This window comes from Bos mutus, chromosome 18, assembly GCF_027580195.1.
Source record: "Bos mutus isolate GX-2022 chromosome 18, NWIPB_WYAK_1.1, whole genome shotgun sequence".
Lineage (NCBI taxonomy): Eukaryota > Metazoa > Chordata > Mammalia > Artiodactyla > Bovidae > Bos > Bos mutus.
Window position 1 is genome coordinate 48,743,332 of NC_091634.1, and position 27,375 is coordinate 48,770,706.

The 27,375-nt window shown below is 60.3% G+C and overlaps 4 protein-coding genes across 7 annotated transcripts in view; 2 read left to right on the forward strand and 2 right to left on the reverse strand.

Annotated features, from left to right (window-relative positions):
• The first annotated feature begins 180 nt into the window (after positions 1 to 180).
• On the forward strand, positions 181 to 6,887 carry MVD (mevalonate diphosphate decarboxylase). Its single transcript, XM_005892407.3, has 10 exons — positions 181 to 338; positions 2,285 to 2,355; positions 2,759 to 2,873; positions 3,138 to 3,284; positions 3,982 to 4,181; positions 4,270 to 4,344; positions 4,445 to 4,663; positions 4,847 to 4,962; positions 5,723 to 5,831; positions 6,264 to 6,887. The coding sequence occupies exons 1-10, from the start codon at positions 269 to 271 to the stop codon at positions 6,342 to 6,344; spliced, it is 1,203 nt and encodes a 400-aa protein (XP_005892469.2). The 5' UTR covers positions 181 to 268; the 3' UTR covers positions 6,345 to 6,887.
• Positions 6,888 to 7,571: 684 nt separating this feature from the next.
• CYBA (cytochrome b-245 alpha chain) lies at positions 7,572 to 14,696 on the forward strand. Its single transcript, XM_005892408.3, has 6 exons — positions 7,572 to 7,731; positions 11,258 to 11,327; positions 11,760 to 11,834; positions 12,059 to 12,142; positions 12,635 to 12,716; positions 14,300 to 14,696. Exons 1-6 carry the CDS (start codon positions 7,674 to 7,676, stop codon positions 14,504 to 14,506), a joined length of 576 nt encoding a protein of 191 aa, XP_005892470.1. The 5' UTR covers positions 7,572 to 7,673; the 3' UTR covers positions 14,507 to 14,696.
• Positions 14,697 to 16,711: 2,015 nt separating this feature from the next.
• On the reverse strand, positions 16,712 to 20,566 carry IL17C (interleukin 17C). The gene is made up of 5 exons (XM_005892442.2): positions 20,527 to 20,566; positions 20,288 to 20,344; positions 18,096 to 18,160; positions 17,702 to 18,042; positions 16,712 to 17,297 (listed from the first exon to the last, which is right to left on the reverse strand). The coding sequence occupies exons 1-5, from the start codon at positions 20,564 to 20,566 to the stop codon at positions 17,036 to 17,038; spliced, it is 765 nt and encodes a 254-aa protein (XP_005892504.1). The 3' UTR covers positions 16,712 to 17,035.
• A 2,913-nt stretch (positions 20,567 to 23,479) lies between these two features.
• The window catches only part of ZC3H18 (zinc finger CCCH-type containing 18), a 42,796-nt gene continuing 38,900 nt past the window's right edge, over positions 23,480 to 27,375 (reverse strand). For all 4 annotated transcript variants that reach the window (XM_070388566.1, XM_070388568.1, XM_070388567.1 and 1 more), the window contains 5 exons: positions 26,997 to 27,157; positions 26,643 to 26,842; positions 26,152 to 26,248; positions 25,047 to 25,143; positions 23,480 to 24,293 (listed from right to left, as the gene is read on the reverse strand). In XM_070388566.1, the coding sequence (XP_070244667.1) occupies positions 24,086 to 24,293; positions 25,047 to 25,143; positions 26,152 to 26,248; positions 26,643 to 26,842; positions 26,997 to 27,157 (763 nt within the window). In that variant the 3' untranslated portion in view covers positions 23,480 to 24,085. The remainder of the gene's footprint in view (positions 24,294 to 25,046; positions 25,144 to 26,151; positions 26,249 to 26,642; positions 26,843 to 26,996; positions 27,158 to 27,375) is intronic.

Below are 27,375 nucleotides of genomic sequence, written 5' to 3' on the forward strand. Positions count from 1 at the left end.
TGAGTGTGCGGGGCGGGGGGCGGAGGCGAACCAATCCCTGCGCCTGCGCAGAGTCAGACCGCGTCTTCGGGCTAGCGGGGGCGGGCTCAGGGTCGCCAGCCTATCTTCCGATGCCACTCATTGGCTGAGAGGCGGAGCATGGGCCAGACCCGTCTTTGATTGGGCAACACGCGAGCAGGTGGGGCGTTGAGGACCAATCGCCGGTCCCGCTGCGGCGCGGGTCTGGAAGGCCGGCTGCCGTGGGTTGGGGTCCCTCTGTTCTTCGGCCATGGCCTCAGAGAAGCCGATCGTGGTGGTGACTTGCACCGCGCCCGTCAACATCGCTGTCGTCAAGTACTGTGAGTGGTGGGCTCGTGAGGCGCAGGATCTAGGGGCCCTGCGGACAGGGAAACTGAGGCTGGGAGGAGCTTGTTTGGGCGGTGGACCGGGTCCCCGGCCAGCGGCAGATGGGCTGGGCCCTCGTGTGGACGTGGTTGTGGGTACGCGTGCAGATGTGGGGACCCTCCCACGGTGCGATCGCGGAGCTGGGCACCACGTGCAGCCAGGAGACCTGGGGACGTGTTTCATACAGGACGCCGGTCCCCGTGGGGGCTTGATTCCCACGGCCACGCCCACCCTGCCACCTCCACCTGCTCTCGGTGTCTGTCTTGTTCAGGTCTCAAGAATGCTCCCGGGACTGGCTCCTCTCCCTCACTAGTTTCTGGAGAGTCACCCGCGTGAATCTTGGAGTCCCCGGGGGGAGGGGCCACAATTTGCTTGGCAATATGCCTTTGCAAGGCAACTGGGCTGTTTCCAGTTGGGATCAATTATGGAAAAAGCTGCTGTAAACTTTTGTGTTCAGGTTTTTGTGTCAATGTAAGTTTTCATTCTTCTGGATAAATGCCCCAGGAGTACACTTGCTAGGCCATAGAGTGGTTGCATATTTGGTTTTTTAAAGAAACAAACTTCCCATTTGGCTGTACCATTTTTCATCCCCGCCAACCACATATAACGGTATGGGTGATCCAGCTTTCTGGCACGCATTGTTGTCACCAGCTGTTATTTTGGCCATTCTGATGGTGACATCACACTATGGCTTTAGCCTGTTTCTTCTGCTGCTCGGTGATGTTGAACAGCGTTCTGTGTGCTCATTTCCTCTCCGTGAGTCTTAGGTGAAATCTCTCTTCAGGACTTTCGTCCACATTCTAACTGAACTGTCTGCTTTTTACCATTGAGTTTTGAGAGTTCGTTTTGTATTTTAGATAATAATCCTTGCTACATACAAGGTTTGCAAATATTTTCTCCCGCCGTGTAGCTTCTCTTTTCATCCTCCTAACAGAGCCTTTCAAAGGGTTGAAGTTGTTAAATGGTGGTGGGGGCCAATGTGTCATCTGCTCCATCCTTGGTAGCAAGTCAGAGACGTCTTGATTCTAGCCCTTCATCCTGAGGAGTGTTTACTATGTTTTTTCCTAAAAGTTTTAGGCTTTTACATTTTAAGTTGAAGTCTGATCTATTTTGAGTACTTTTGTTCAAGACATGAGACTGAGGCGTGGCTGTGTTGGGCCATGGATGTCCAGTCACCCAGCGGCATTTTCAGAAGAGGCCGCACGCCTCCTCCAAGGAACTGCTTTTGCACTTTTGTCAGCAAGCAACTGGGCATGTTTATGGGGGATCGTTCTGGGTTCTCCTGGGTTACCTACCAGGATCGTTCTCCTCATGTCCTGTAACTGTCCGCCACCCCAAAGACGAAGGTGGGGACCCTTTTGTCCCCACCTGTGCCTAACAGTGGATCTGAGATTTTGGACTTTCTGGAAGGTTTTCCGTATTTGCTGTGATATGCAGGAGTGGAAGAGCTCAGCAGAAGTGGGGTAATTCCAGAGTGTCTCCCGGGGTATAAGCAGGGAGATTCAAGAAATTTTCAGTAAATGGGGCTTCTTCTGTTTGGGAGGGAAAGGGAACAGACTTAAATCAGAGCACTCAGCACCCAGCAGGCACTCCAAGAATACTTGCTGAATGAGTGAAAAACAAAACAGAAGCAGTGAAGCAAAGGGATGGACTGGCCTCCAGCTCTGCTCTCAGGAGCTAAGTGAAGTGCGGAGCAATCGACGAGGGATTCCTGAAGGCAGGGGCACAACAGGAGGGGGACTTAGATTGTGCAGTGAAAGAGCAAGATCCAGGCAACTTGGGGATCTATGAGGTGGCGGTGGTGGTGGGGAGGGGCAGGGAATTGGTGGGCGAGAGCAACAGGGTGCTGGTACACTGGGCTGGGACACTGACTGGCTTTGCGGCGGGCCGTCTGTTCCAGGGGGAAAGCGAGATGAGGAGCTGATCCTGCCCATCAATTCCTCTCTGAGCGTCACATTGCACCAGGATCAGGTGAGCATGGGTTAATGCTACACATCGAAAAAATATTTACAAAACCCCTGTTTACAGATGGTAGCAGTACATCTCCAGCCAACGAACGCCATCCGTCCCATCGCCCACTGTGAGGTGTGCTCAGCACACGGGCACGTACATGCTGAGCCCTCCTAGGAGGTCCCTGCCCTGAATTCTCTGCTGGGAGATGGGCGTGTGGGCCCTGCCCTGTGTAGTGGACACCCACGGGGCATCCCCACCACTTGAGCCTGGCCTGCCTTGGCCTCCACCTCCACGTCCCTGTTCTCTAGCAAAGCCACTGCCCTGAGCCGGCGACTAAGAGGGACCAGGGGAGGAAAGGCCCCACAGAGAGGGGGGCTTGGCCGGTACCCACCACTGAGGTGCCCTGAACTTTCTTTCCCAGTTGAAAACCACCACGACGGCCGCCATCAGCAGGGACTTCACAGAGGACCGGATTTGGCTGAATGGCCGGGAGGAGGATATGGGGCACCCTCGCCTCCAGGCCTGCCTGAGGGAGAGTGAGTAGGGTCCTTGGGGATGCTGGGGTTAGGACAAGCCTGTCCCTACCCCTGTGCCGCTTCCTCGCGCTGGGTGGGTCTGAGCGCACAGAAGCCGCTGCTGTCACCTGCCCCTCCCCACCTCACATCTCAGGGGCCGCCGATGCTTGTCAGCCTGGCCAGGTCTGGGCCTGGGGTCTCCCGAGAAGGGGGAGGTCTGTGTAAGGAGCTCGGGCAGAGGCCAGTCCCCCTGTGCTGACCCAGGCATCGTCTCCCTCCTCGCAGTCCGCCGCCTGGCCCGTAAGCGGAGGAGCGACGGCCATGAAGACCCACTGCCTCTCAGCCTCAGCTACAAGGTTCATGTGGCCTCGGAGAACAACTTCCCCACGGCTGCAGGCCTGGCCTCCTCGGCTGCAGGCTATGCCTGCTTAGGTGGGTGCCCCAGGACAGGTCCCAGTGCTTGCCCTGCATGCAAGGCCACGGCCTCAGCCATGTCGCACCTCTGAACGCTGAGATATTCTGGGGGCTCTGAAGGGAGGACCTGGCACATGACAAAATCCCCCTCAAACTGGCTTAAACTAAGTGAGGGTGATTTCTTGGCTTACGTAGCAGAACCCCAGGGCTGTGGCTCCAGGCTCCAGGCTCTCAGACGGCCTATTAGGAGCCCATCTTGCTCCTTCGGAATCCCTGCTCTGCCCTGCCCTCCTGTGGCTCAGTCTCTAGCAGGACCCCCACCCCAAAGCTGGGGGCAAAGCCGGTCACCACAGCGGTGGGTGGTTGGGTCACGTCCTCCACGTAGCCCTGAGACCAGTGAACCAGGGCAGACAGCTTGCCTTGTGGACACCCCAGGGCCGCATCCCGGCATCATGCCCTTAAGAAGTCCTGGCCTACGCCCAGCACTGCCAGCAGCCCCAGGCCTCCTGGTCCCCAGAGGGCTCCTCCTCCCAGCAGCTCATGTACCCTGAGAGCCCTCTGTGGAGGCTAAGCCTGTGAGCACATGGGTGTTGAATGCCAGCCACGGAGCTGAGGGCCGAGGCTCCATCCCCCAGGTGCCCCCCTTCTCTGTCACTGAGCACAGACCACTCCCCCACCCCCAGCCTATCTGAGCCTCCCCCACCTCCACCTGCAGCCTACACCCTGGCCCGGGTCTATGGGGTGGACAGCGATCTGTCGGAAGTGGCCCGCAGGGGCTCAGGCAGCGCCTGCCGCAGCCTGTACGGTGGCTTTGTGGAGTGGCAGATGGGTGAGCGCCCTGATGGGAAGGACAGCGTCGCCCGTCAGGTGGCCCCCGAGTCACACTGGCCGGAGCTCCGAGTCCTGATCCTCGTGGTGAGTGGGGGGCCCAGCCGGGGTCGAGAGGGCCTTCCCAGGCTCCCTGAGCCGCAGGCATGGTGAAAGCCTCCCTCCCTCACCGCAGGTGAGCGCTGAGAGGAAGCCGATGGGCAGCACGGCAGGCATGCAGACCAGCGTGGAGACCAGTGCCCTGCTCAAGGTGAGGCCAGTGGGCAGCTGGGCGGGCGGCTCCTCAGGGGTGCTCGGAAACCAGGCTCCACGGCTCCATGCAGCTCACAGGCTGGCCATCTGCCTTGCAGTTCCGGGCAGAGGCACTGGTGCCGCCGCGCATGGCCGAGATGACCCGCTGCATCAGGGAGCGCAACTTCCAGGCCTTTGGCCAGCTGACCATGAAGGACAGCAACCAGTTCCACGCCACCTGCCTGGACACCTTCCCGCCCATCTCCTACCTCAGTGACACATCCCGGCGCATCATCCAGCTGGTGCACCGCTTCAACGCTCACCATGGGCAGACCAAGGCAGGTGTGGGGCTGGGCGTCCCAGGCGGGCTTCAAGGAGCCTGCTTTGCTGGGGGCTGCGTCTCCATCTCACTCTCATTGGTGGCACAGCCGCCATGTTGGAAAAACTCCACTCCCCATCCTGAGTGGGTGGCCCTTGGGTCCTGGAAGCTGGTCTGAGCCCATCTGACTGCCCGGTTCCAGGTGGCGTACACTTTTGATGCGGGTCCCAACGCTGTGGTCTTCACTCTGGATGACACCGTGGCTGAGTTTGTGGCTGCCGTGAGGCACAGCTTCCCCCCTGAGTCGAACGGAGACAAGTGAGTTGCAGGCCCCCATCCAGGAGGCCGTGGCAGGCAGCAGCCATGAGGACCACAGGCAGTGTCCCCACATGTGTCCCCATGTGGCTGTGGATGCTCGTCCACTTGGCCCAGCCTCAGGGGCACATACGTGCCTGTCTCCAGCGGCCCCTGTGATGACGAGAGTATATGGATTTCTCCCTCCCAGCTGTTTAAGGGGCCCTGTTCTCAGTGTGGGGACACTTGACCCACTAGGGATGTGAGAAGCGTGTGTGGGTTCTTTTTATCTGTCACCCTAAGGAGGCAGTGAAGCTTCTGGTAGGTGGAGCTGAGTACTGCTCCCATACTGCGTAGGATGGGCCCCACAATTGAGGATGTGGGGGCTCTGGACTCATCACCCTGGTTACCGCGGGGGTGGTTTGTGAGATTAAGCTTGAACTGAGGCCGTTTCTTAAGCTGTGTCCCCACGGGGCATGGCAGCATGGTGGGCCAGGGCGAGGGGCAGTACTATAGCCTCGTGGAGGTCTCCTGAAGCCCTCCCCTCAGAGACAGCTAGGCCTTGGCTTTCTCACTCCGTGTGTGCCTGTACCCACCATTTAACCACCTCGAGGTGTGCAGCCCAGTGGCGTTAAGAACAGGCTGAGCACCCTTGTTCATCAGCCCCAAAGGCCCCAACCCCGCTGGCAGTCACGACCCCCAGCAGTCCTGCATCTGCCTGTGCTGCACACGTCCCACCCCTGCCGTCCTTGGACTGCAGTCCAGCCCTGCCTTCTCACCCCAGGTTTCTGAAGGGGCTGCCCGTGGAGCCCGTCCTGCTCTCAGATGAGCTTAAAGCTGCGCTGGGCATGGACCCCGTCCCTGGCAGCATCAGATACATCATTGCCACCCAGGTGAGTCCTGGCTGCACACCGCACGCGCCCTGCAGGCTTGCCCCAGGGCATCCACAGGAGGGTCAGTGAGGTAGCTGTGACCCTGCTCCTTGGTTTCACAGCACCTAGTGTTCCCCTCAGTCACTCATGAAGGATATTTAAGGACTGATGGATGCCAGTGGTATGCAGGGGTGGGGCTGGACTGTAGGGTACCCTCCAGAGCAAGTCAGGGTCCCATTTGACTCCCAGACCTGTGACCTATGCTCCCCAGGCCTTGGCCTCTGCCGACCGCCCTGGACTTGCTGTCCACTCCATGTCTTCCCAGAGGGACTGAGGCTCTGCCTGAGGATTGGGCCCTGGGCCCAGCATCACCAGGGTGTCTGACCTGCCTGCGTTTCCTGGAAGGGCAGATGCACTCTGTCCCTCCCTGATAATAATTTCTTAACCCCACAGGTGGGACCCGGGCCTCAGGTCCTGGATGACCCTGGTGCTCATCTCCTGGGTCCTGACGGTCTGCCAAAGCCAGCTGCCTGAGCACCTCTTTGATGGGGCCCGGCCGCCGCTGGGAGAAGGGGCCGCTTCGCTGGGACTGGGAGCTGGGTGTGGTGGTCAACAGGCCACGCTTTTTGGGATTTGTGGGTGACTGCCTGCTCTGGGCCGGGCCATGTGCTGTGGCCGAACTGGGCGATGGAATGACGCCTGCAGCCACCCAGGTGATCAGGGGCAGCCCCCCAAGTGCCTCACCTTTCCCTGACCTGCACCCAGTGCTTGCTGAGATGCGGATCTGGACCCCGATCCAAGACTAGGGGACTGAGCCGGCAGGGAGCTGCTGGTGCATCGATCATGAAGGGCTCTAGGGCCCTGGACTCATGGCCACCCCACTGCCACAGGAGGTGATGGCATGTCGGGGTACCCCTCAGAGCTGGAAGCCGGGTCACCATGCAGGGGACGACCTCAGGACAGCTCCATGAGGTGCTCCCCCAACTCTGAGCCCAGGCCCCTGAGCGGGTGCAGTGTTGTGTCTGCGGGACAGGGGAGCAGTGCCAAGGCCAGAGTAAAGACAGTTCGAGGACTCCACCTGGCCTGGTGTGCATTCTGCAGCCCTCACCCAGGGAGCTGGGTGGCCATTGTAGGGGGCGGGGCTGGGGCCTCCCTGCCATGGGTGGGATGCTCAGCACAGGCCACAGCCACACGGTGCTGGGTGGATGTGGTCACTAAGGCCGACAGGCTGGGGAAATGATTCGGGTTTGGCTTTAAGCTCGGTCCATGTCCCCCTTCCAAGTGAGTTCCATTCTTCTCCACTGTCCTAACCCAGCTGGGGGAAGTAGGGGGAGGGCTTCTGAGCCCTCTGACCTTGACCCAAAAGGGAGTCCAAGGAGGGAGGTGACAAAGGACAGGGCCCAGCACTACTACATTCTGGGTTTTCCCAGAAGCTTCCCATACTCACCCGCCCTTCCTCCCAAGTTAGTCCAGGGTTACCAATGGGGCCAAGGCCACCACACCTGCACTAGCGCAGGGCCGGATGCGGCCGGCCTCCCAGGAGGCTCCCCACGAGGTCAGGGGCTGGCCTGAAGCCCTGCTTCCCCTCCAGGAGTCCAGCTTCCCCTCCAGGAGTCCACCGAGGCCGGGCTGGCTGGGCCTGCAGGGGAGGAAGACCTGAGGTCCGGTGGAGGGAGTAGGGGCAAGGCTCCTGGGACCCCATCTGCCGCCGGCCTGTCACCTGGGGAACCGGGTTGGGGCGGAGCCAGCGGCGGGGCGGGGCGGCGCCGGAACTTGGGGAACTTGGGCGGGGCGGGAGGCTTGCAGAGCTCTGGGGCCTTGGGGTCTGAAGAGTCCGAGCCGCGTTCGAGCCGATCTGCCGCCATGGGGCAGATCGAGTGGGCCATGTGGGCCAACGAGCAGGCGCTGGCGTCCGGTCTGAGTGAGTGGGGGGCGCTCGCACTTTGGGCGGGGGCTGCAGAGGGACTGCTGAGCCTGGGGGCGGAGCGCCTCGGCAGTGCAGGGGGGCGCTGGGGCTGGGGAAGTAGGGGCCTGGAGACCCCAGGCTGCGAGAGGTAAAGGGGGAAGGACAGGCTGGAGAAGGGACGGGAGCAGGGGTCCTGAGGAGCCACAGACACCCGGCTGGAGCCTGGGGTTGGGCTCCGGGCCCGGAGGCTCCAGTGGGCGACCTGCAGCGCCGGTGGGAAGGGGGCTGGAGGCCTCTGTTGGGAGCAGGCTGCAGCCGCCAAGAGGAGCCTTGGGGCTGGGGAGGGGGGTTCGGGGCCCTCCTGCCCCTGCACCCCGTGCACACCCACACCCCCATCCTCTGCCCTCCTCCTCCCCCGCCCCCACACACACACAAAAGAGGAAGTTCAGTCTGGGGAAGAAGCGCTTGCCCCCGTGGTTTCCGGAGAACTCACCGCCCAGCAGGGATGGGAAAACCCAGCATGACCCACCCTTGCCTGGAGTGACCCTCCTGCCCTCGGATGGAAGCTGCCTCCCCTAAGGCTCCTGGGCTGCGGAGGTGGGCTCCTCCTGCCTCCTGGCCAGGGGCTTGGTCCGTGGAACTGGGTGACCGCTGTCTCCCGGGGCGCAACCCTGAGTCTGCTCAGAAGGACATTGCACAAGGCAGCTGGGGACGACCCATGTGACCCCTCCCACCCAGCTCCCAGGGCCTGCTTCTGGGTAGGAAGGCGGCCGTCCCCCCTGCTTCCCTGTGCTCAACTGTGGTACGCACTTGGACTCAACTTCTCAGGAGAGGGTGGGGCCTGAGGCTTGAGGAAGCCGCCCGTGGCTCCGCCCCTCCCAGGAAGGCCCCGCCCCCAGTGGGAGTGGGCGGGCGAGAGGACCCGGGGATAAAGTGATGAGGAGGGTCTCAGCCACCGCATCTCACCTGGGACCCACCCTGAGGCCCCCACCACCAACCTGGGGACTGAAGGAAGGAGCCTGCGAAGCTGGGCTGCGTGTGGGGAGGGAGTACTTTAAGGTCACATTTTGGGGGGTGGGCAACTTTGGGGTGCCAGGCAGGGCAGCCCCCTTCTGGCTTCTAGATGGTGTAGAACCCAGTGGGTCAGTACATGGCTGTCCTTGCTTCTGCCCAGAGCTGTCTTCTCCCTCTGCTCTCCACCCCTCCCCATCACCACCGCAATGACTACTGCTCGTCTTCCTTCACAACCTTCTGGCTCTAAATTCCTCCTCTTGCTAACTCCTGACTCAGTACCAACTACAGGCCCCATGAGCATCTCAGCCCACCGGCCCTTTATGTTGTAGAGAATTGCATCTAATCAGATCACGGTCCCTCTATCTCCCACCACTCTGCCCCTACCCCTCTGGCCTCGGGGGCCCACCACCCTGGTGTTTGCCACAGGGCTGGCTCCCCCCACTTCACCTCTCTGCCCACATCCACCTGCTCAGAGAAGTGTTTCCAGAGTTCCCAGCCTGACAGCCACGCCACCCACCTCATTCTCCATGATCTGAAGTGTCTGTCCCCATCGAGAGACCCCAGCCCCCTCTGAGAGCTGAGGCTACCGCTAATGACGCAGGCTCAGGCCAAGGAAATTGCATGCCCAGGTTGAGTGGACGAACCACTGCCTGAACGCAGGAGCAATGGCTCTTCCCTCCTCCAGCACAGCAAGTGTGAATGAACGTGACACCAGCAGAAGGCCAGGGTTCAGGGGCTGAAGGGAGGGGCGGGGGGTCAGAGCTTTTACCTTGTGGGACTCTGAGGCCAGACCGGGAAAGGCTGCCTGAACTAGAAACAGACCAAAAGATCGTCCCCTCCAAGGAGTTGTGTTATCTGCCACCACAGCCTGGATGAAGAAAGTCACAAGGAAGACAAAACCGCTGGAAACTCAGGCCTGTGCTACACACGGGGCAGGGGCTGCCCTCTCCCACTGTGCTGCAGGGACCACCAGCGAAGTTCAGGTCATCAGAAAGGAGTGCTGAAGGGCGTGCTCCAGCGAGGGCGAAGCTGGATCCAGAGGGAAGATGGCTATGCCACTGTGAAGACACTGACTGTAAATAATTAATAATTGTGGCTAATTTGGGGTGAGATTAAAGATAAACCTTCTAAAGTCCACATTTAGTTCAGGAAGAGGAATTTTAAAATTACAGTTTGATCAAGTCAGTAGAAGGCAGGAGAAGCAACAAGAAAAGCTTGTTCAAAAAAAAAAAGAAAAGCTTGTTCAAGAGGAAACCCAAGTAAGATAACAAAGTAAGTTATTTGTGATCACAGTCAATAAAATGTGTCAAATTCACTATCAGATTGCTTAAAGGGTGAAGAATTTAACTCCATCAGCTGATTCATAAAGGGCCAACACTGGAAGCAACTGACATGTCCCAAAGGCTGCTGGTGTTGCTGCTAAGTCGCTTCAGTCGTGTCCGACTCTGTGCGACCCCAGAGACTGCAGCCCACCAGGCCCCCCGTCCCTGGGATTCTCCAGGCAAGAACACTGGAGTGGGTTGCCATTTCCTTCTCCAATGCATGAAAGTGAAAAGTGAAAGGGAAGTCGCTCAGTCGTGTCCGACTCTTAGCGACCCCATGGACTGCAGCCTACCAGGCTCCTCCGTCCATGGGACTTTCCAGGCAAGAGTACTGCAGGAGAATGCATAAATAAATTGTGGAAAACTACCCAATGAGACAAACAGCGAGCTGGAGCTCTGTGCAAACCACCCCAGGAAGGGCCTGGACCAACCTTCTGTCAGCAAAAGAAGAGCCCCCAGGAAACCTGGGGTGGGGGAGAATCTTGATATGGGTGGTGGTCACATGATGGGGGTCACACGTGTTAAAAGTCTGTGCACTTTAGGTAATTGTGATACCTCAGTAAGTGACTGGAACCCTGAGGATGGGTGGCCATGACGGAGTGACAAGTGTGAGTGTGCATCACGCCTCTGAGCGGTACGCTGAAGCTACCACTGTAGAAGAAAATCACTGGGGAGGAACGGGGGCGATGCACATGCTCACAGCAGGTGGGCTGTGATCAGGTGCACACAGGGCCGGAGAGACCAGGCCCACAGACCCGGCATCACACAGAGCACACGAACAGGACCAGTCCACACACCCGGGGCCGGGAGAGAGGGTCCATGCAGCTGGTACAAAGTCAACCTTAAATGGTTGGTGGTCCTTAAATGCACTGAGCAAACGCTCAGGGTGCCGCGGCTCACAGGCCTCGGGGGTGTGTCCAGGCTGGAGCCAGGCCCTGCCTCCCTCTCAGCAGCTCCTCAGCCCCCTCCCTGCTTCAAATGCTGCTCTTGGGGAAGGGTCCCAACGCCCATGCCTACAGCCACCCCCATCATCTACCAAGGTCTCCCCCGCCTGGGTCCCCTTCCTGGGCTAACACGGGGGCGGACAGGGCAGCTCTGTGGTGGACTGGTGGCCCCCCTTGGGGAGGGAGCCCTGGGGAGGTGGCCAGAGCCCCTAAAAGGGATGGGGTATGGCACCTACTAACCTCCTTCTCCTCTGCCCACAGTCCTTATCACCGGGGGCATCGTGGCCACGGCCGGTCAGTTCACCCAGTGGTACCTGGGCGCCTACTCCATGTATCCTCTTGCTGCAGACCCAGATCAGGGTTGGGGCCAGAGAGGCTGCTGCCCCTTGAAGGCAGGAGGGGCTCCAAGCAGGGAGGTGACAGAGCCTGGGGACCTGGGCCCTGGCAAGGGAGGGAGGTGTCCGCAGCACCTGAGGGCTGACACTGAGGCCCGAGAATGCTCGGGGTCCCTCCGCATTCCCTTCTATCAGTCACCCTCCCCAGCTGGCCGGGCCTCCCCAGGGGACCGAGCCCCACTTGTCCCGGCCAGTCCAGCTGTTACAAGCCGTCCAGACGCCAAGGCAGGCATTGGGGAGGGAGGCTGCCCTGTTGGAATCCTGTGGACCTCAGGCAGTGGCCACACCTCTCTGTTCTCTCATCAAAAGAGCTGACTCCCTGGGGCCTCTCAGGCTTGATCTGGGCTGTTCCTTAACCTCCGCTTCAGAGCAGCAGGCGTATTGGTCTGCCTGCTGGAATACCCTCGAGGGAAGAGGAGCAAGGGCTCCACCATGGAGAGGTGGTGAGTTTCCTTCCGGGCTCTGGGCACCACCCCACCACCCCCACCAGCTGTCACTACGAGGAGCCTGTCACTCCTGTCTCTCCGAGGCTCCAGCACTAGCCCACTCAGGATCTGCCCTGCCACTGAGCCTGAGACCCCCTCCCCTCCCCGGGACAAAGAACCGGGTGGTCTGAGAGGCTGGGGCAGGTGGAGGGTGACATGGCCTGTCTCCCCCTCCCGCCTAGTGGACAGAAGTACCTGACCAGAGTGGTGAAGCTGTTTGGGCCCCTCACCAGGAACTACTACATCCGGGCCTTCTTGCACCTCGGGTGAGCCTGCACCCACTTGGGACCCCCCAGCACCACCGGCAGAGGACTGCTGGGGTCAATCAGGCCCCTCCCAGCCCAGAACCCGTTCCAAACAAAAACCCATGTCCCAGGCTCTGCCAGGGGTTCCCCAAACCTGTATCTGCCATTAACACTTCACCCCAGCCTGATAGCTTAACTCAGAGGTAATCGGTGCCCCAGGCTCAGCTGCCCCCGGTGAGTCTGTTGGAGAAACCGCCATGCTGCCGAGACCTCTTCCCAGGGTGGTGGCCAGGGGCCAAGAGCCCTGTCCTAAGACTCGGGAAGGTGCAGACCAGGTAGAGAACAGCTCGGGGTGGAGTTAGAAGTCCAGCCGTAGCACTGGGCCTCCCCTCCACTCAGGGTCCTGCGATCCTGTGCTGTCTGACCCGGGCCGGGGGCGGGGGAGCTGCGGACCCCCTCTGACCATCCTCTGTCTCCCCTGTCCCTTCTGACTGCCCTCCACCCCTACTCCAGGCTGGCGGTACCTGCTGGCTTCCTGCTCGCCACCATCCTGGGGACAGCCTGCTTGGCCATCGCAAGCGGCATCTATCTGCTGGTGGGTAGCATCCTTGCAGTCAGCCTCAGCCTCATTGCTGGTCCTGCAAGCCGAGCCCATGTCCTGGCTTACGTTGTGGGGACAGTGACACTGTGGCCTCCATGTGTGGCCCATCTAATGTGCTAGCCACTCCCTACATCCTCCTGTAACCCATGCCACAGAGCCTCGACAGGGGAGGGGGGAACCCCACTTTACAGACACGCGGCAAAAATTCGGAGAGGGGACTTGGCTGGCCCGCCGAGCCCTGCTTGAAGTGGGATCCATTGCTCAGAGTTTTCTATCCAGTTCAGGGTGCTGCCAGGAGCACTTCCCTGGGACTCATGAGCCTGGGTGGTGCCATAAGCCACGCGGGGCTGGGTTTGCCTGGAGTCCAGGTTATGCAAAAGGCCCCTTAAGGCCATCTTTATAGCAGGGTGGGGAGGCTGGGAGGTGGGGAGGAGGGGGCAGGGAGCTACAACAGTGGAGGGGGGAGGGACGAGGATCCCTGCCAGGCACAGGTTGCTGAACGCCCACTGTTCACATGCTGCCTGCCGCTGTCAGCCCACAGGCATGGGTTCCAACCCAGACACAGCCTCCAGCCTCCCAGAGGCAGTTTTGACTTGATTGCTCTACTAATTCCAACTCCAGGCGCCCACCTCGTACATCGCAGCTGAGTCCTGTGCCGCTTGTTCCAATCTTTCCCCCATTTTTTCTGTTGGGGTTTTGTCTTCTTGTTAGTTTGCAGGAACCGTGAGTGTGCTTTCATTGTGAACCCTTTGTAGGTTTTAGCTTTTGAGGATACTTCCTCTCTGTTAGGGATCCTTGGATTCTTCACTGAGCAGAACACAAGTTTGTCATCTAAGTTGTTTTTCTACTTTATGGTTTGTGCTTTTCTCCCCCTGCTGCCTGTCTGCTGTATTTCCCTGCATTATCTTCCTTTAATTTTCTAGCTTTAGCTTCTGGGATAGAGTGTTGTAGTCTTTAACTTAGGAGGTGTGATTATAGAACCTCTTTTCATTCTTATACTTCATAAATTATATGTCGTCACTTTTTTTTTTAATCAACTATTATGGGATACAAAGTTAGAGATACACATTTCTAGGTCCACTTGGCCTATGGCTGTGGGGCAGGCCCAGGATTCTGCATTTCGGCAACTTCCCTGGGCTGCAGTCTCCCCCCTTGACATGCCTGGGCCCCTGGCCTCCCACACTGTTCCTGCCACCCCACCCCCGACCCCCACCCAGAGCTGCTGGCCTCAGTTCATCATCACGCCCCTTAGGCCTGGGCTCCTGTCCTGCTCCCAGCCCTTAGTCCCTGGGAGGAAGCCTGGTCTTGGGCTGTGCGCCTGGCAGTGGCCTCCAGGGGTCATTCAGAAGCCCCAGAGTTCCACTGTCCCCCTCTCTAGTTGAGGTGTCTCCTGGCTGGTGAGACAGCTGGGTTCTGACCATGTAGCCTCAGGCCTGGCACATAACCTCACTGAGCTACAGCCCCTCAGGTCTTGCTGAGCTCAGTCCTTTTCTGGACCCTGGCGGGGGTAGGGGAGCGCAGGGACTGGGTAAGGGGGCGGCCCAGGAGGACCCACGCCCAGCCTGTGTGTCCTGCAGGCAGCCATCCGTGGGGAGCAGTGGAGCCCCATTGAGCCCAAGCCCAAGGAGCGGCCGCAGATTGGGGGCACCATCAAGCAGCCGCCCAGCAACCCTCCACCCCGGCCCCCGGCTGAGGCCCGCAAGAAGCCGAGTGAGGAGGCGGCGGGGGTCCCCACGGGTGGCCCCCAGGAAAACCCCATGCCAGTGAATGACGAGGTCGTGTGACCAGAACCTCAAGCCGCTCTGGCCCGCTGAAGCTTTGAAGGTCCTTCTTCCTGTGGGCAGGCTAGTGGGTGGGTGGGGGTGTGTGGCGCCCAGCCAGGGGTGCCCCCTTTCCTGCAGCCTCCTTGGGGTTCCTTGACAGCAGGGCTGGGGTCTCGGTGCCTCGCCTGTTCCATGAATCATGTACCTGGAATTCCCTGTGTTTGTGTTTCTGCTCTGGAAATGAATGTCTCGGGTCTGGGGGGAGGGCCTGTGTCCTCCCAGATCCCCCATCTGCCAGGGCTCACCTGCTGGAGCACCCCTCAGACCACCCCAGGGTTGATGTGCCATAGGCAAGACGCCCGCACAAGAACTTCCGCCCACTCTGGGTCGCCAAAACTGTTACCAAACCAAATGCAGGTCCTCTTACCCCCGTGCAGCAAAGCAAACCTACTGACTTGGGTCGTGGTGAAGGAAAGGGTAGCATTATCGCAGGTGCTGAGCTAGGAGGCCAAGCGGCTCATGCTCAGAAGACCCCCAGCCCCCTCATGGCTTTCAGGGAAAGGTTTTTAAGGACAGTGAGGGAGGGTGGTGGGTAATCAACAGACAAGAGACCCAAATTTGGTTCCACAACACACACACACACCACACATGTCCCCTGCTTACTCCAACACACCACACAGACACCATACAAGCCATGGCAGGGGCCCCAAAGCTCATCAGCTCACACCCAGCCTGTGAGGCCCTTCCTTCCTGGATACTCAGTCCCCCAAAGTCTGGGAAAATCCTTCAGTCACTGGCCTCCTGCTCTCACAGTTTCAGAACCGGGGTCTCTGGGACCTCTGTCCCGGAGGGCACCCTGCCCATCAACCAACACTCTGTCTTCAGCATAAATCCAGCGGGCTCACCGTTCCCCACCCCCTGGCTACTCCCAGCACTACCTGGGCCTGCCCAGTGCCCGGCTCAGAGCCCAGAGACACACAGGGCAGACCCCACCCTACCCCCAGCCCCACTGCTCTGGACCCCATCACCCTGCCCACTGGCCTCCAGCCACCCTGACCTCCCAGACACAGCCTCTGCACGGTCCGCTCCCTCTGCCTGGAGCACAGGGCCCTGGGTGGCCAGCCGGGTCCTCCCCAGGTGGCCTCCACTGCAGCGCCTCTCTTCCTGATGTGTTCACAACCAACAGGCCAAGCGCTTTGCCGCGGGTCCTGCGGCCGTGAGCCACCCTCAGGGCGGCGGGGGGCTGCGCGTTTTGTCACTGCTCCATTCCCAGTGCTGGGCGTAAGTGCTGACTGAAGACTCCTTCCAGGCTCAAGACATAGTCACCTCCTCCAGGAAGCCTTCTCTGAGACCCTCCCGCCTTCCGGGGCCTTACACACAGTAGGTGTCAGTCATCGGGTGAAAACGGCAGGGGGTGCAGACAGCCGTCCTGCAGCCCTGCGGCTCTGCATCAGCCCTCGGAGCTGAGGTGCGTCACAGGTAGCAGGGAGGCTGAGACTCTAAGGGGGGTCGTGACTGAGGCTGTGCTGAGGCTGTGCACTCAGACTCTAAACTCTGCCTGGAATGTGCTCTGGTGCAGGATATCCTGCCATGAGTGGGCGGGCAGTTCCTCGGTAGCTGATGGGGCACCTGAGCTGGTAAGCCTGGCTGCCCCTCTCTAGCAGGTCACCTACAGTGCACAGAAACCCTAGGGGGGTGTCTAGAGTTTTCTGGGCCCCTATTGGGGCTGGGGGAGCATGACTCAGCCAAGTTAAAGACATGTCCCCCTGAGTTGACCACTTGCCCTGAAGTTACCCTGAGGACACCTGTCCGTGGGGCGGGGAGGTGGTCCCCAGGGACCACAGCCATGTCTGTGAATAGAGGGCTGGGCTTTGGGAGTGTGGCCCATCGCCAGGCCCGGGAGCCACTGCTCATCCATCAGGGCACCCTTGGGCTCTTCTGTTGAAACCTGCCCCGCCCTGGGTGCGCCTGGGATCATGCACAGATCTTTCTAGGACACACCACACCAGTGGCTGCCCCTGGCGGGCGGTGATCAGTGACTGCCCCTTGGGCCCAGATGGGTATAGAGGGCCTGGCAGGGGTGAAAGTGAGAGAGGGGCTTCACCCACTGCCCTCTGTGCCATCCAGGTCTGTGTTCTGGGGGTGGTTTATCAAGTAAACAACTTAGATTCACATGGAAAATGAAAAGCTGTTTTAGAAACACAGGGGTACTTGTTCCTCCCAAGGGGCTGGGGTGAGGGCCGCCCAGGGGCCTGGAGGTGGAGGCAGCCATCAGAACAGTTTCCCTTTTCTGTAGGTGTTTTAACAAGTCCTAGAACAGTGAAAATGTTCCTTCTAGCCTGGCTGTTTCTGTGAAAGGGTAAACTGTGAATTTCGAGGTGGGGGCTGCCGGGCACAGGCCCCCGCCCCGCTCCTCACCCCAGCCTTTACTGGAGCCAGCCCTTCCTGGAGGCTCGTACCTGCCCAAGACCCCAGGGGCACATAAATAACCAATAAATACACATAAATAGGAGGGCCTCCCTGGAGGCCAGTTCAGGAGCCAAGCGGCAGTCACCGGGCCGACCTGGGCAGGACGCAGGTGCAGCCCACAGGCACGCGGATGAACTCAGCATGGAAGGTGAAGGCCCCAGGCGTGGGCGCCCCCGTGGCGTCCCGGGAGCAGGGCCTGCGGCGTAGCACCAGGAGGCTCTGGACCAGCGGCACTGAGTTGAGTGCGGCCGTCTCACGGCCCGTCTTAGCGCTGATACAGCCCCGGCACAGGCACTCGGCGAAGGCCAGCTTCTGTGGGTAGCGGCTCTCATCCGTGTCCACACTGTGAGGACAAGTGGGGTGTCAGAGAGCCTGGAGGGTGCCTCCCTCCCTCCCCACGCTCCCCTACCCAGCCATATGCACTCAGGGCCCAGGGCCTGCGGTGTGGGGCACTGAGAGCACGTGGCACACAGCTGGTGCCCAATGAGTGCGGGTATGCACGTGCCCCATGGCCTCCCAGAGCATGGAAGCCTGCTCTCTTCCCACCTGTCCCAGTCTCACCCCTGCAAGGACTCAGATAGGGGGCCCAAAATAACCCAGGGGACCCTGATGTCCCAGGTCTGGGCTGCGATTGAGACATGAGGCGAGGACTGGCTCACGTGGAGCCTTACCCTTGCCCTCACGGAGCTGGAACCGCCGGCCGGAGGTCACAGGGAGAGCGCCCAGGCCCCAGGAGCCCGCCCTCACCGGTATCTCCAGGGAGAGATGGAGCGCTGGTGGATGTCAGCTTCCAGCACCTCCCCCGGCTGCAGCATGGGGCACTGAGTCCCGGCCGGGGCCCCCGCGTGCCTCCTCCTGCGGCCTACCGCCTCCAGGCTGGACACCAGGGCCACCGGCAACGCCTGCTCCCACTTGGCAGCTCGGGCCAGCAGGTGTGGGGGGGCGTGGCCCAGGGGCAGCTCTTCGGCGGAGTAGCAGCGCGGGGTCCCAGGGCTGTGGGGGTGGGTGTGGGCCCCCACCAGCAGTGAGGGGCTGTGGCGAGCCAGGCTGGCGGGAAGCCAGAGCAGAAGCAGGAGGCCAGGGAGGAGCTGGTGGAACAGGCGGTGGGTGGTCAGGGGTGGTCAGGGATGGGGCCCTCCACTGCCACCCGCGGGCTCTGCTCCCGGTGGAAGGATGGGGTGGGGGAGGTGTAGCCTCCCTCTACGGCTGAGGGAACAGGAGGTCCAGAGGGGCCAGCCTCTCAGCCCAAGCTCGCCAGCGAACCTGGGATCCAGGATCCTGGCTCCCTTTGACCCCGAGATCTGATGGGTTTCCTGGACCCTACCCCCAACATCCTCAGCCTGGGGGGTCAGTGAACCTCCAGCCCTTCAGGGTGCAGGTGGGGGTACGGGGAGAGGAGCATCTTACCATTGCAGCAGGGGCTGGGCTCTGGGCTCCCGGCTCCAGCACGTCCCTGGTGGTTGACCTGGCGGCGGCTGGCCTGTGGTGCCCTTTATACCTGGGGCCACACCTGGGGAAAATCCGGGCGCCGCTTCCTCCTCGGGAAGTGCCTGGCTGTGCTTCCTCCTTCCCTCCCTGCTACCGTCCCCTCCCCTCCTCCTCCTCCATCCTCCGCCGCCACCCCCATCTCTCCCCCGTCCCTCCCCTGCACCCCCCAGGGGGACCCTGCCTCAGGCAGAGCACTTGCAAATGTGGCTGAGAATGAAGGGTCTTGCCTGACACTCTTGAACCTTCTGTATCGAGTCCTAGCCACTTGTATGTTTCTGCGGTTTGGACCTGGTGCCCGGGGGGCGAGGGGCTCCTTCATTTTGCGCTGCCGTCCAGTCCCCCACCAGGCTTGATTCTCTCATCCATTCTTCTTGCCAAGAGGGAGGTTCCAGAAGGGACAGGGGCCGGTGAGCGTCTTTAGTTTTCTCTGTTGGGCTTTTGTGGTTTTATCAACAAAGTGTAAGTCTAAGCGCGAGGGGGTGATGATGCCCTGGAACCTTTAAGATGCAGGGTGCCCTAGGAAGGTTTCTAAGGAGGCCCCAGGAACCCACCTGTAGCAACTCTGTGCAGCTGGCTGGGGGTGCTGGGGTGGGGGGCTTCATTATCCTGAAAAGGAGCCAGTTTGGAGCCAGATTCTGCAAAGTTTTGAGTGCTAGGTTTGGACGCCATCCTGGGAGGGCCCGTCTGCCCTGGTCTCTCGAATCTGTACCACATGTCCAGCTGAGGAGGGCCTCGCCATGGAGCATGGGGTCAGCTCTCCTGGTTTCCCACCTGCCCGCAGGAGGCAGAATGCACACCATCAAGGCGCCAGTCTGAGTTTGGAGGCCCAGACTCGGTGGATAGGAAGACCCCTGAGGCAGCACTGGGAGAGGCAGTGTAACACCTGGGCCCTCCCAGGGCCTCTACTGGGCAGTGCGTGACTCTGGGCCTCCAGTCCACCCTCCCTCCACGCCTTGATCTGGAGTAAACCTTTCCGAAGCAGGCGCTGCATCATAGCTGTTCTCCTGGCTTCTTCCGGATGAATGGATGGACACATTGAGTCCCCAGGCTGTTCCTGCCTACCACGCCCCTGCCCATGGCCACCCACCTTCTGCTGATACACCTCCTGCAGTGGGGAGCTCACCACCTGTATTTGTCACAAGTGGGGGCCTTAAGATAAGTGTCTTTTCTCAGGTTTGGAGGCCGCAAGCCCCAGGTCAGTGTAGGCAGGGCCTCTCTCCCAGCCCTGGTGGCTCCTGTGGTCCTCGGAGGTCCCGCGGGTGCCTCTCTCCCCAGGTATCTCTCCTCCACAGCTTTCACACTCTCCAAATCCAGGATGATATCATCAAGATCTGACCTTGACCACGGCTGCAGAGACCCTTTCCTCAGATAAAGGCACACTCCTCACGGGCACTGGGGCTATTAGGACCTCGACATGACTGAAGCGACTTAGCAGCAGCAGCAGCAGCATGGTTTTAGGGGAACAACAGAGCCCCTTATACCTTCCCCTGGGCCAGATGCTCAGGTTGAGAAAGACCCCGCTTTCCTACAGGGCACTCGGACCTCAGAAATTCCAGTCCCTCCTGCCTGGGCCCCACAAGTGAGGGGAAGTGGTACCTGTGCCTGGCAACAGCCCCTGGGGAGAAGCTGCCTGGAGACTGGGGAGGTGGCCCCAGCAGTGGCCTTGCCTTTGTGTGGCTGGGATTCCCACACAGGATCTTTGGAAGTGAAAGGCTGTAGAACTCGCTCACGCAGTGGTCCCTACGCCAAGGGCTGAGCTCTGGCAATTTCTGTGTCTTTCTGAACAGCTGAGCGAGTGGGCGAGTCAGGGACAAGTCTTGAGGCCAGGCCATGTGCCTCCCTCACCGCTGCCCTGAGCTGTTCTGTGGGCACTGGCGGGCTGGTTGGGGTTGGGGTCGGGGTCTGGGGCATCAGCCGGAAAGACAGGGCGGGGCCCAGCAGTGCCTCATTCCTGCGGGTGGCTGAGGCAAGCACACCAGTACCGGGTTGGGCAAGACTGGAAAGGGAGCTGCAGGAGGAAGGCCAGAAGGCTGTTGTGGAGGAGGTGTCCTGGATGGCTCCACCCCCAGACCATTAAACCACACCCACCATATCCCTGTCCCCAGACTGCACCCATAGGGCCATGCTCCCAAGTCCCTGCCTGGAGAGATGCAGAAAAGGGATGGAGGGGGGACAGAGTGGGAAATGGAGGTATGGGAGGAGGGATGGAAGAAGACAGGCACAGAGATCCAAGGAGACTCGGACAGATGCAGACACTGTGGACAGAAGGCAGTGGAGAGAGAAAAAGGCAGATCCAGGGCAGGAGACACATGGACAGACTCAGTAGGGACAGTCCTCTGTCCCTGCCCATGACTCGGAGCCCTGAGAGAGAAAAAGGCAGATCCAGGGCAGGAGACACACAGACAGACTCAGCAGGGACAGTCCCTATGTCCCTGCCCATGACTCGGAGCCTTTACAGCCCTGGCTGGACAGGAGCAGCCCAAGTGGGCCTGAGCTGGGGAGGTGGCCTGCAGGACAGGTTTGCTCTAGGCTCTTGCAACTCCAGGCTCAAAGTTCTCCCTCATCTTATGGGGAGACCTAGGGGCAGACCTCAGTACCGTCTGTAAAGCGGGGGTGGCAATCCCCTCCCCCTTTCCTCCTGTAGCATGGCCTTCTCGACCACTGGGCCCAGGCAGCACTGCCCACGGTGAGTCTATGCCACAGTCCAGTTTTCTTATGCTCCCCAAACTTTGCACTGTCAGGAGCAATCTCTTTGCCTTGTCCTAGTCCATGGCCCTTCAGGGGCTGGCTGACCAGGGTGGGGGTCCCCGCTCGTATACCCAGGGCTTGTGCCTCCTTTCAGCCCAACTCCTCCTGCCAATGGAGGCGGACTGCCGTCATCTGGGGTGTACAGGCCTGGGGGCGGGGGTGCTGGACAGTTGGCACAGGGCGGGAGGGGGTGTCCAAGTCAGTGGTAGATGATAGCAGGCTCGTGGGGCGGCAGGCAGGTGTGACCCCCATCATGAGAAACCCGAGGGAACTTCACTGTCACTGAACTGAGCTGCCCCATTAGCTCAATGTGTTCACTCATACGTTGGAGACTATACTTCACATTTGAGTTAGAAAAATTATAAACTAAAAACATGGTGTCTTCCTTTTCTCACCCTTTCAAGAAAGGGGGAGGAGGCCTCATCTGAAGCTGGTAGTGGGACCCGCGGGGTGGCCTGGTGGGCAGAGGTCCTGAGGGCTGCTGCTCCTCATGGGTGGGGTCCGCTCACCAGCCAGGGGCGGGGAGGTGTAACTGAGACCCGACCCCTTACCTGGAGAAGAGGAGGGTTAACATGAGAAAACTCAGAAGGCTGGGGTTTCAGTTTACCCTCCAGAGGGCCAGCTCGAGGATGGCACTCGAGCAGTGGACAAGGGAGGGGTTGGAGCTGTGAGAGGAAGTGTGGGGCACAGCTGGGTCAGAGTTCCAGGAACAGGAAATAGTGTGTGCAAAGGCCCTGGGGTGGGAGGAATGCCAGTGGGCAGGGAAGGCTCGGGTCAGGTCGGGGTCTGCCGCAGAGGAAGAGGCCGGAGGGGCGGGGCCTGCCGCGGAGGAGGAGGCTGGAGGGGCGGGGTCTGCCGCGGAGGAGAAGGGGAGGAGGAGGGCTGGAGGAGGAGGGCTGGAAGAGGGGCGGGAAGCAGAGTTTGGGCTTGAGGAACAGGTCGCGGCTCTTTATCTTCGAAGGTGAACAGCCTGGCCGCACGTTCCCCGGAGGGCAGAGATGCTGAGAACCCATTACACCACGGAGCCTCCCTTTACCCAGATGCTTGGCCTGGAATGTTCGTTCCACTAGACCTGTGGTGGAGCTGGCTCAGGGTGTGATCTCAGCCCTCCTGGGACAGGTCCCTGCTCCCAGGTGGCAGAGGGCAAGCTGCCAGTTTAAACCCAGCCCTGGTCCTGGGACCCAAGGCCACAGGTCCAGCCCAGGCATGAAAGGTCGGGTCAGGCCAGCCCCTCGGCTGAGTGCAGAGACCTGCCTGGGGGCTCACTTGTGGACTCCTGGCTTCAGATGTCATCACTGCCTGGCTGGCTGGTGGGGCCCAGCACCTGGGGCTCAGCGTGCAGGGCCAGGCTGTCAACCTGAGGTGCCGTGCATTCCGGCCCCATGTCCTCGAAGGCCGCCCACTTGGAGAATGGGAGTTCCCTCTGCACCTGGCTTTGACCTGATGGCAAACCAGATAAGACCTGAAGAATTACCCAGACACACGCCATGATAAGGCCGGTGGTGCAAGAGGCCTCACGTGTGCTGTGCTGCGGGGCCGGCGCTGCAGACAGGCCACTGGAGGCCCTGCGGCGCTGGCTCCCGCCCAGCTCTCCTGTCCCACATTTGAAGGGCCATGCAGCCTTGGGGCAGAGGACCTGGTCACTGCATGCAGCTCCAGGGTCACGATCCCAGGCCAGAGCCCTAGGTGGCTCCTCCTGACACCCCCACAGTGAAGTTCTGGGAGGTGAGTTGTCTGCCAGGACTCACGGGACTTGCTTTAAAGGTAGTCTTCCGAGGGCAAAGGCCCTGATACAGGTCTGGGCAAGGGCACTCCCAGGCCCCTGGCACCACTCTGCAAAGTCAACCCACAAGGGAGGGTCTCCCTCCAGTGGTCCTGGTCCCCTGGGAGGGGAGCAGGGGCTGAGCAGGGCGTGGTGGCGTTCCTGCCCTGCATTGGGACGGTAGCATGGCCCGGCTGGGACGTCTCACGCACAGACACCTGCACGTCCGCGCGGGGTCCAACCTCGTGTGAGGCACTCGGTGGAGAACTGGCTTGTAGGCTGGAGTAATCTCTGGTCCAGGGCCCACCGGGAAGGTGGCCTCTGATCCAGGCAGAGATGGCGGCCCTCAGAAAGCCCTGCCAGGCCAGCCACTGCAAGGAAACCAGGTGAGTATGCTGCGGGGCCAGACTAGCAGCTCCAGGGGCATATCAGCAGCCTCCTTCAGCCAGCGATGCTCAGTGGGCATCACCAAGGGGAGGATGCAGTGGGGCTAGGCACAGGCAAACATCACCACCAGGGCAACACAGCTGTTTATCAAAATATTTTATTTTAGGAGACCCCTCAAAAAAAGACCCTCCACATCTGACAGATGCCCAACAATACCCTCGGCCTTTTTTTTTTTCTTTTCAGTCTTTTCTGTGTTTTTCTTTTTTTCCTTTTTAAATCAACTAAAACAATTTGATGCTTAAAATAAAAGACAGGAGTATTTCCCAATCAGACTTTAGTCAAGAATATATATATTTTTGATCCTGGGGAAGGCGGGGTGGGGAAGACGCTCGGCAGCACTCAAGTGTTCCTGGTTACAGGAGGAGGGCGGAGCTGGGGACGCCTGCCTGAGCAGAGGGAGGACTCGTAACTGACATAAAATCGGAGCTGGTCCTCGGTGCCGCTGTGCCCTCGCCCACCTGGCTCGCAGGACTTCTGCTCTGGGAAGGGGTTGGTTCAGTCTGGGATTCAGCGTCATCTTCATTACATGTGTGGCTTCTTTTCCAGCTGAGAAACTTTTTTTTTCCTTTTTAATTTTTAAAAAGAATCACAGCCAAAATAAGACATAAACTGCAAAATCCAAAATGGCTGCGCTTACCCTATTTATAAAAACAGGTGAGTCCCTGCCTCGGGGAGCAGAGCCCGGGCTACACCTTCCCGGGGATCTTGGCCCGCTTGCGGGCGATGGCGTCCTCCACAGCCTTAAGCTGCTTCAGCAGCTCCTCCCGCCGTGACAGTGTGCTGGCCTTCCCTGACTTGGTGCCCGCAGTGGCGGTGGTGCTGGTGTCCGAGGCTTTGCCAGGCACGCTGGTGACCTTGCTGGAGCTCTTGGACTGGGGTGACAGCGGACGCTTCCTGCAGGGGTGGGGAGGCCATGAGAGAGGGCTGCTCTCTGAGAGCCTCCTGCCAGGGGCCTGGGTCCCAGGAGCTGCACCTGCTAGACAGAAGGCACCCCCTCCCCAGCGGATGAGGCCCCCACCACAGACGAGCGTCCAGGGTCCAGCTCGGGTTCTGGCCACAGTCAGCATGGCCCCCCGTGCTCCTCCCATGCCCCGATCGCGGAGCACACCTGCGAGGTGGAAGGCACAGTACCAGCGCTCGCCTGGAGCCCACCGACCTGGTCCTCCCACTCTGGTCCTCACCCTGTGCCGAGGTAGAACCCACACTGCTGACCCTGACTTCAAGCAGCACTATGGGCCAAGGGCTGGGGGTGTGGGGCTGTGTCTGTGCCCCTCCTGCCCGGCCCCCCCACCCAAACCCAGGGTGCTGGTGCGCAGGGATTCAGCCTGCTTCCAGGGAAAAGGTGAGCCCCACTCCTGCTTCTTGAGCTGAGTGGGAGGGAGGGAAGAGCTGCTGCCAACCGCTTCCTGGTCCTCCGGCTGCAAGCCACGTGCTCCCGGGCTGCTCTGCATTCTAGGACCTGCTGGTGGCCCAGGGTGAAGACATGGGCCGGCATAATGTTCCCAGCACCTCTGAGCCTGCCCTTAGCTAGTCCTGATGGCTCAGGCCTCCGCCTGGGGAGGAAGCTCGGCTGGCTCTCTCTGCAGCCAAGAACCCGATGTGCTGTGCCCAGGGTGGGGGGAGGGGGATTTGTGGGGAGACACTCACCTGTCTGTCGGGGCTGAGGGGGCCTTGGAATTCTGGCCCCTCTGCCGCTCTGGCTTCGGGGAACTGACTCTCCCACCTGACTTCCGGTCCCGAGAACCTGAGTGACAGGGGACAACATAAGACCAGGGTCCCAGCTCCATGTGGGCCCAGCTGTGCAGGGGCTAGTGGGCACACTCAGGGAAGCAGCAGCCTCTCTCTGGCCCCCGGTGACCCCACGCCAGAGAGCAGCGGCCGTTCAGCTCAGCTTCCTCATTCTCAAAAGTACCCAGGTCTAATTTGGGTTTTGGTTTCCTGAGCCACCATGAGTGTCGTTCAAAACAAGGAGCTTCCAGTATGCAAGGCCAAGCAGACCAAAACCCTCCTACACTGACTTGGAAGAAACTCACAGTGCAGGTCTTCAAGTGGAACAAAAACACACGGCTGCTTACAGACAGTAGTAAGATCAAGAACAGAAGTGCTTGCTGCCCTGAGTGTGGGGCCCGAGTGAGGGCGCACAGAGGCGTCCCACCACTCAAGAGGCATGTGGGCGGCCTGGGCGGGGGTGTGTGTTTCAGGGGTGCACCGTGTCCTCCTCCTGCTCCTGGTGGGGTATGCTGGGCCCTCTCCTATTTTAGGGGGAAAGATGCTCTGGCAACACTTGGGGTTTCACTTTACTAGTGGAGCAAGCCAGGAAGAGGCTCTGCCTGGGCCAGTGGCTCTCTCTGCAACTGGGCCGAGCAGTATGGGGGCGGCCGGGCATGCCCTGCAGCACTGAGATGCCACCCCCTCCACATGCTCATGGCCTCACAAGCCCAGGTGGGGTTTCCTAGGTTGAGCAACTTGTGTGATCACAAGAGACGACCCCAGCCATAAGGAGATTGGGGAAAACACATGACAAAAAAACAGTGCTACACCTGCTAGCTTCTGTTTGTGAAAATGTATTTTCCATAAAAAAACCTTAGTTGTGTCAAAACACAGTATCATATTACTATTACTGTTACGAGTACTATGGTTTTCACTTCTAAAACTAAATGCTGACGGATGCAGACCACCCGGTCAGAAGCCCCCTGGGGGCTTCAACACTTCTCAGGGCACAGGAAGTGCGGCTCCAGAGGTAGAGGCTCACCTCGGTCTGGGGAGAGGTTGGCGCGCTTGGCTGGCGGTGGGCTCTGCCTGTCCTTGTCTGAGGGCTCGTAGCGCTTCCTGCTCCCCTTGTCAGTGGCCTGGAATGACGGGTGTGCAGTCAGGACCAGGGCCTGAGCGGACGCAGGCAGCCACCTGCTCTCCGCTCCCGCGGGCCCTCCTTGGGGGCCCCTGGGCCCCAAGTGAGGCAGGGCCCATGGTCTCCGGGCCTCCATGCCAGGGATGGGATTCGGCCCTCCAGTCGCCTGGGCACTGTGGATGCCAACTCAGAGAGGCCATGTCTGTTCTGCCCCCCGACCCATGTCCCAGGGTTGTCCTGTGGTAATTGGCTCATCTCCCACCATCAACCCCCTGCCCACGTGGCGCTGCCCATGAGGCTGTCCATCAGGGCATCACGAGCCAGGCGGTGTGGAAAGCCACTAGCTGGCCCAGCCGTGGGTCCTGGGGTCCCAACAGCACTGCCCACAGCCCCACCTTGTTCAGCAGCGTCAACTTGATCTCCTTGTGGGCAATGAATGTGGCCGCTGGGGGCTGGCCTGGTGGTGCCTGCTGGGGGGTGGTGGGCTGCTGGGAGGACCTGCCACCCGCGGGGGTTCTTGAGGGTTTAGGCGGCTGTGTGGACGAATCCCGTTTCCGCTTATCCACTTTCACACCGTCCTCCTTCTTAGATTTTCCTGCCAACGAAAAATGCCCTCTCAGCCTCTCTTCCAGTGAGGCAGCTGCCTGCGTGCTGTCTTGGGGAGGTGTCATCAACAGACAGCGGATGACCAGCCCACACCACCTCTCCTCTCTGGACCCCAAGGCCCAGCACACCTTGTGGGCACCTACCTTTCTCCTTCTTGGTCTGGGCTGGGGTGGGGGACCGCGAGCTAGCCGAGGACACGGGGCTGGCCAGGTCTGCGTACATGTCATCCGAGTCCACGCTGTGCGCTGAGCTGCTGCTTGATGTGGCACTGGACACCGAGGACACACTGCTCACGCTCAGCGATCTGCACACACAAACACGTCTGTGCCCACACGGTCCCGAACCCCAAGGGAGGCGAACCCACCAGCTTGACTCTTTAGGGGCTCTAGACAGTTTACAGGTGCCACCCAGTGAGGGGACGCCTACATGGCTGGGGCCAGGCCCTTGTGCTCATGGTGACCGTTCTGTTAGCTGGGCAGGGATGCACGACTGGGTGTGACCCACACACAACAGAGGGCAAGG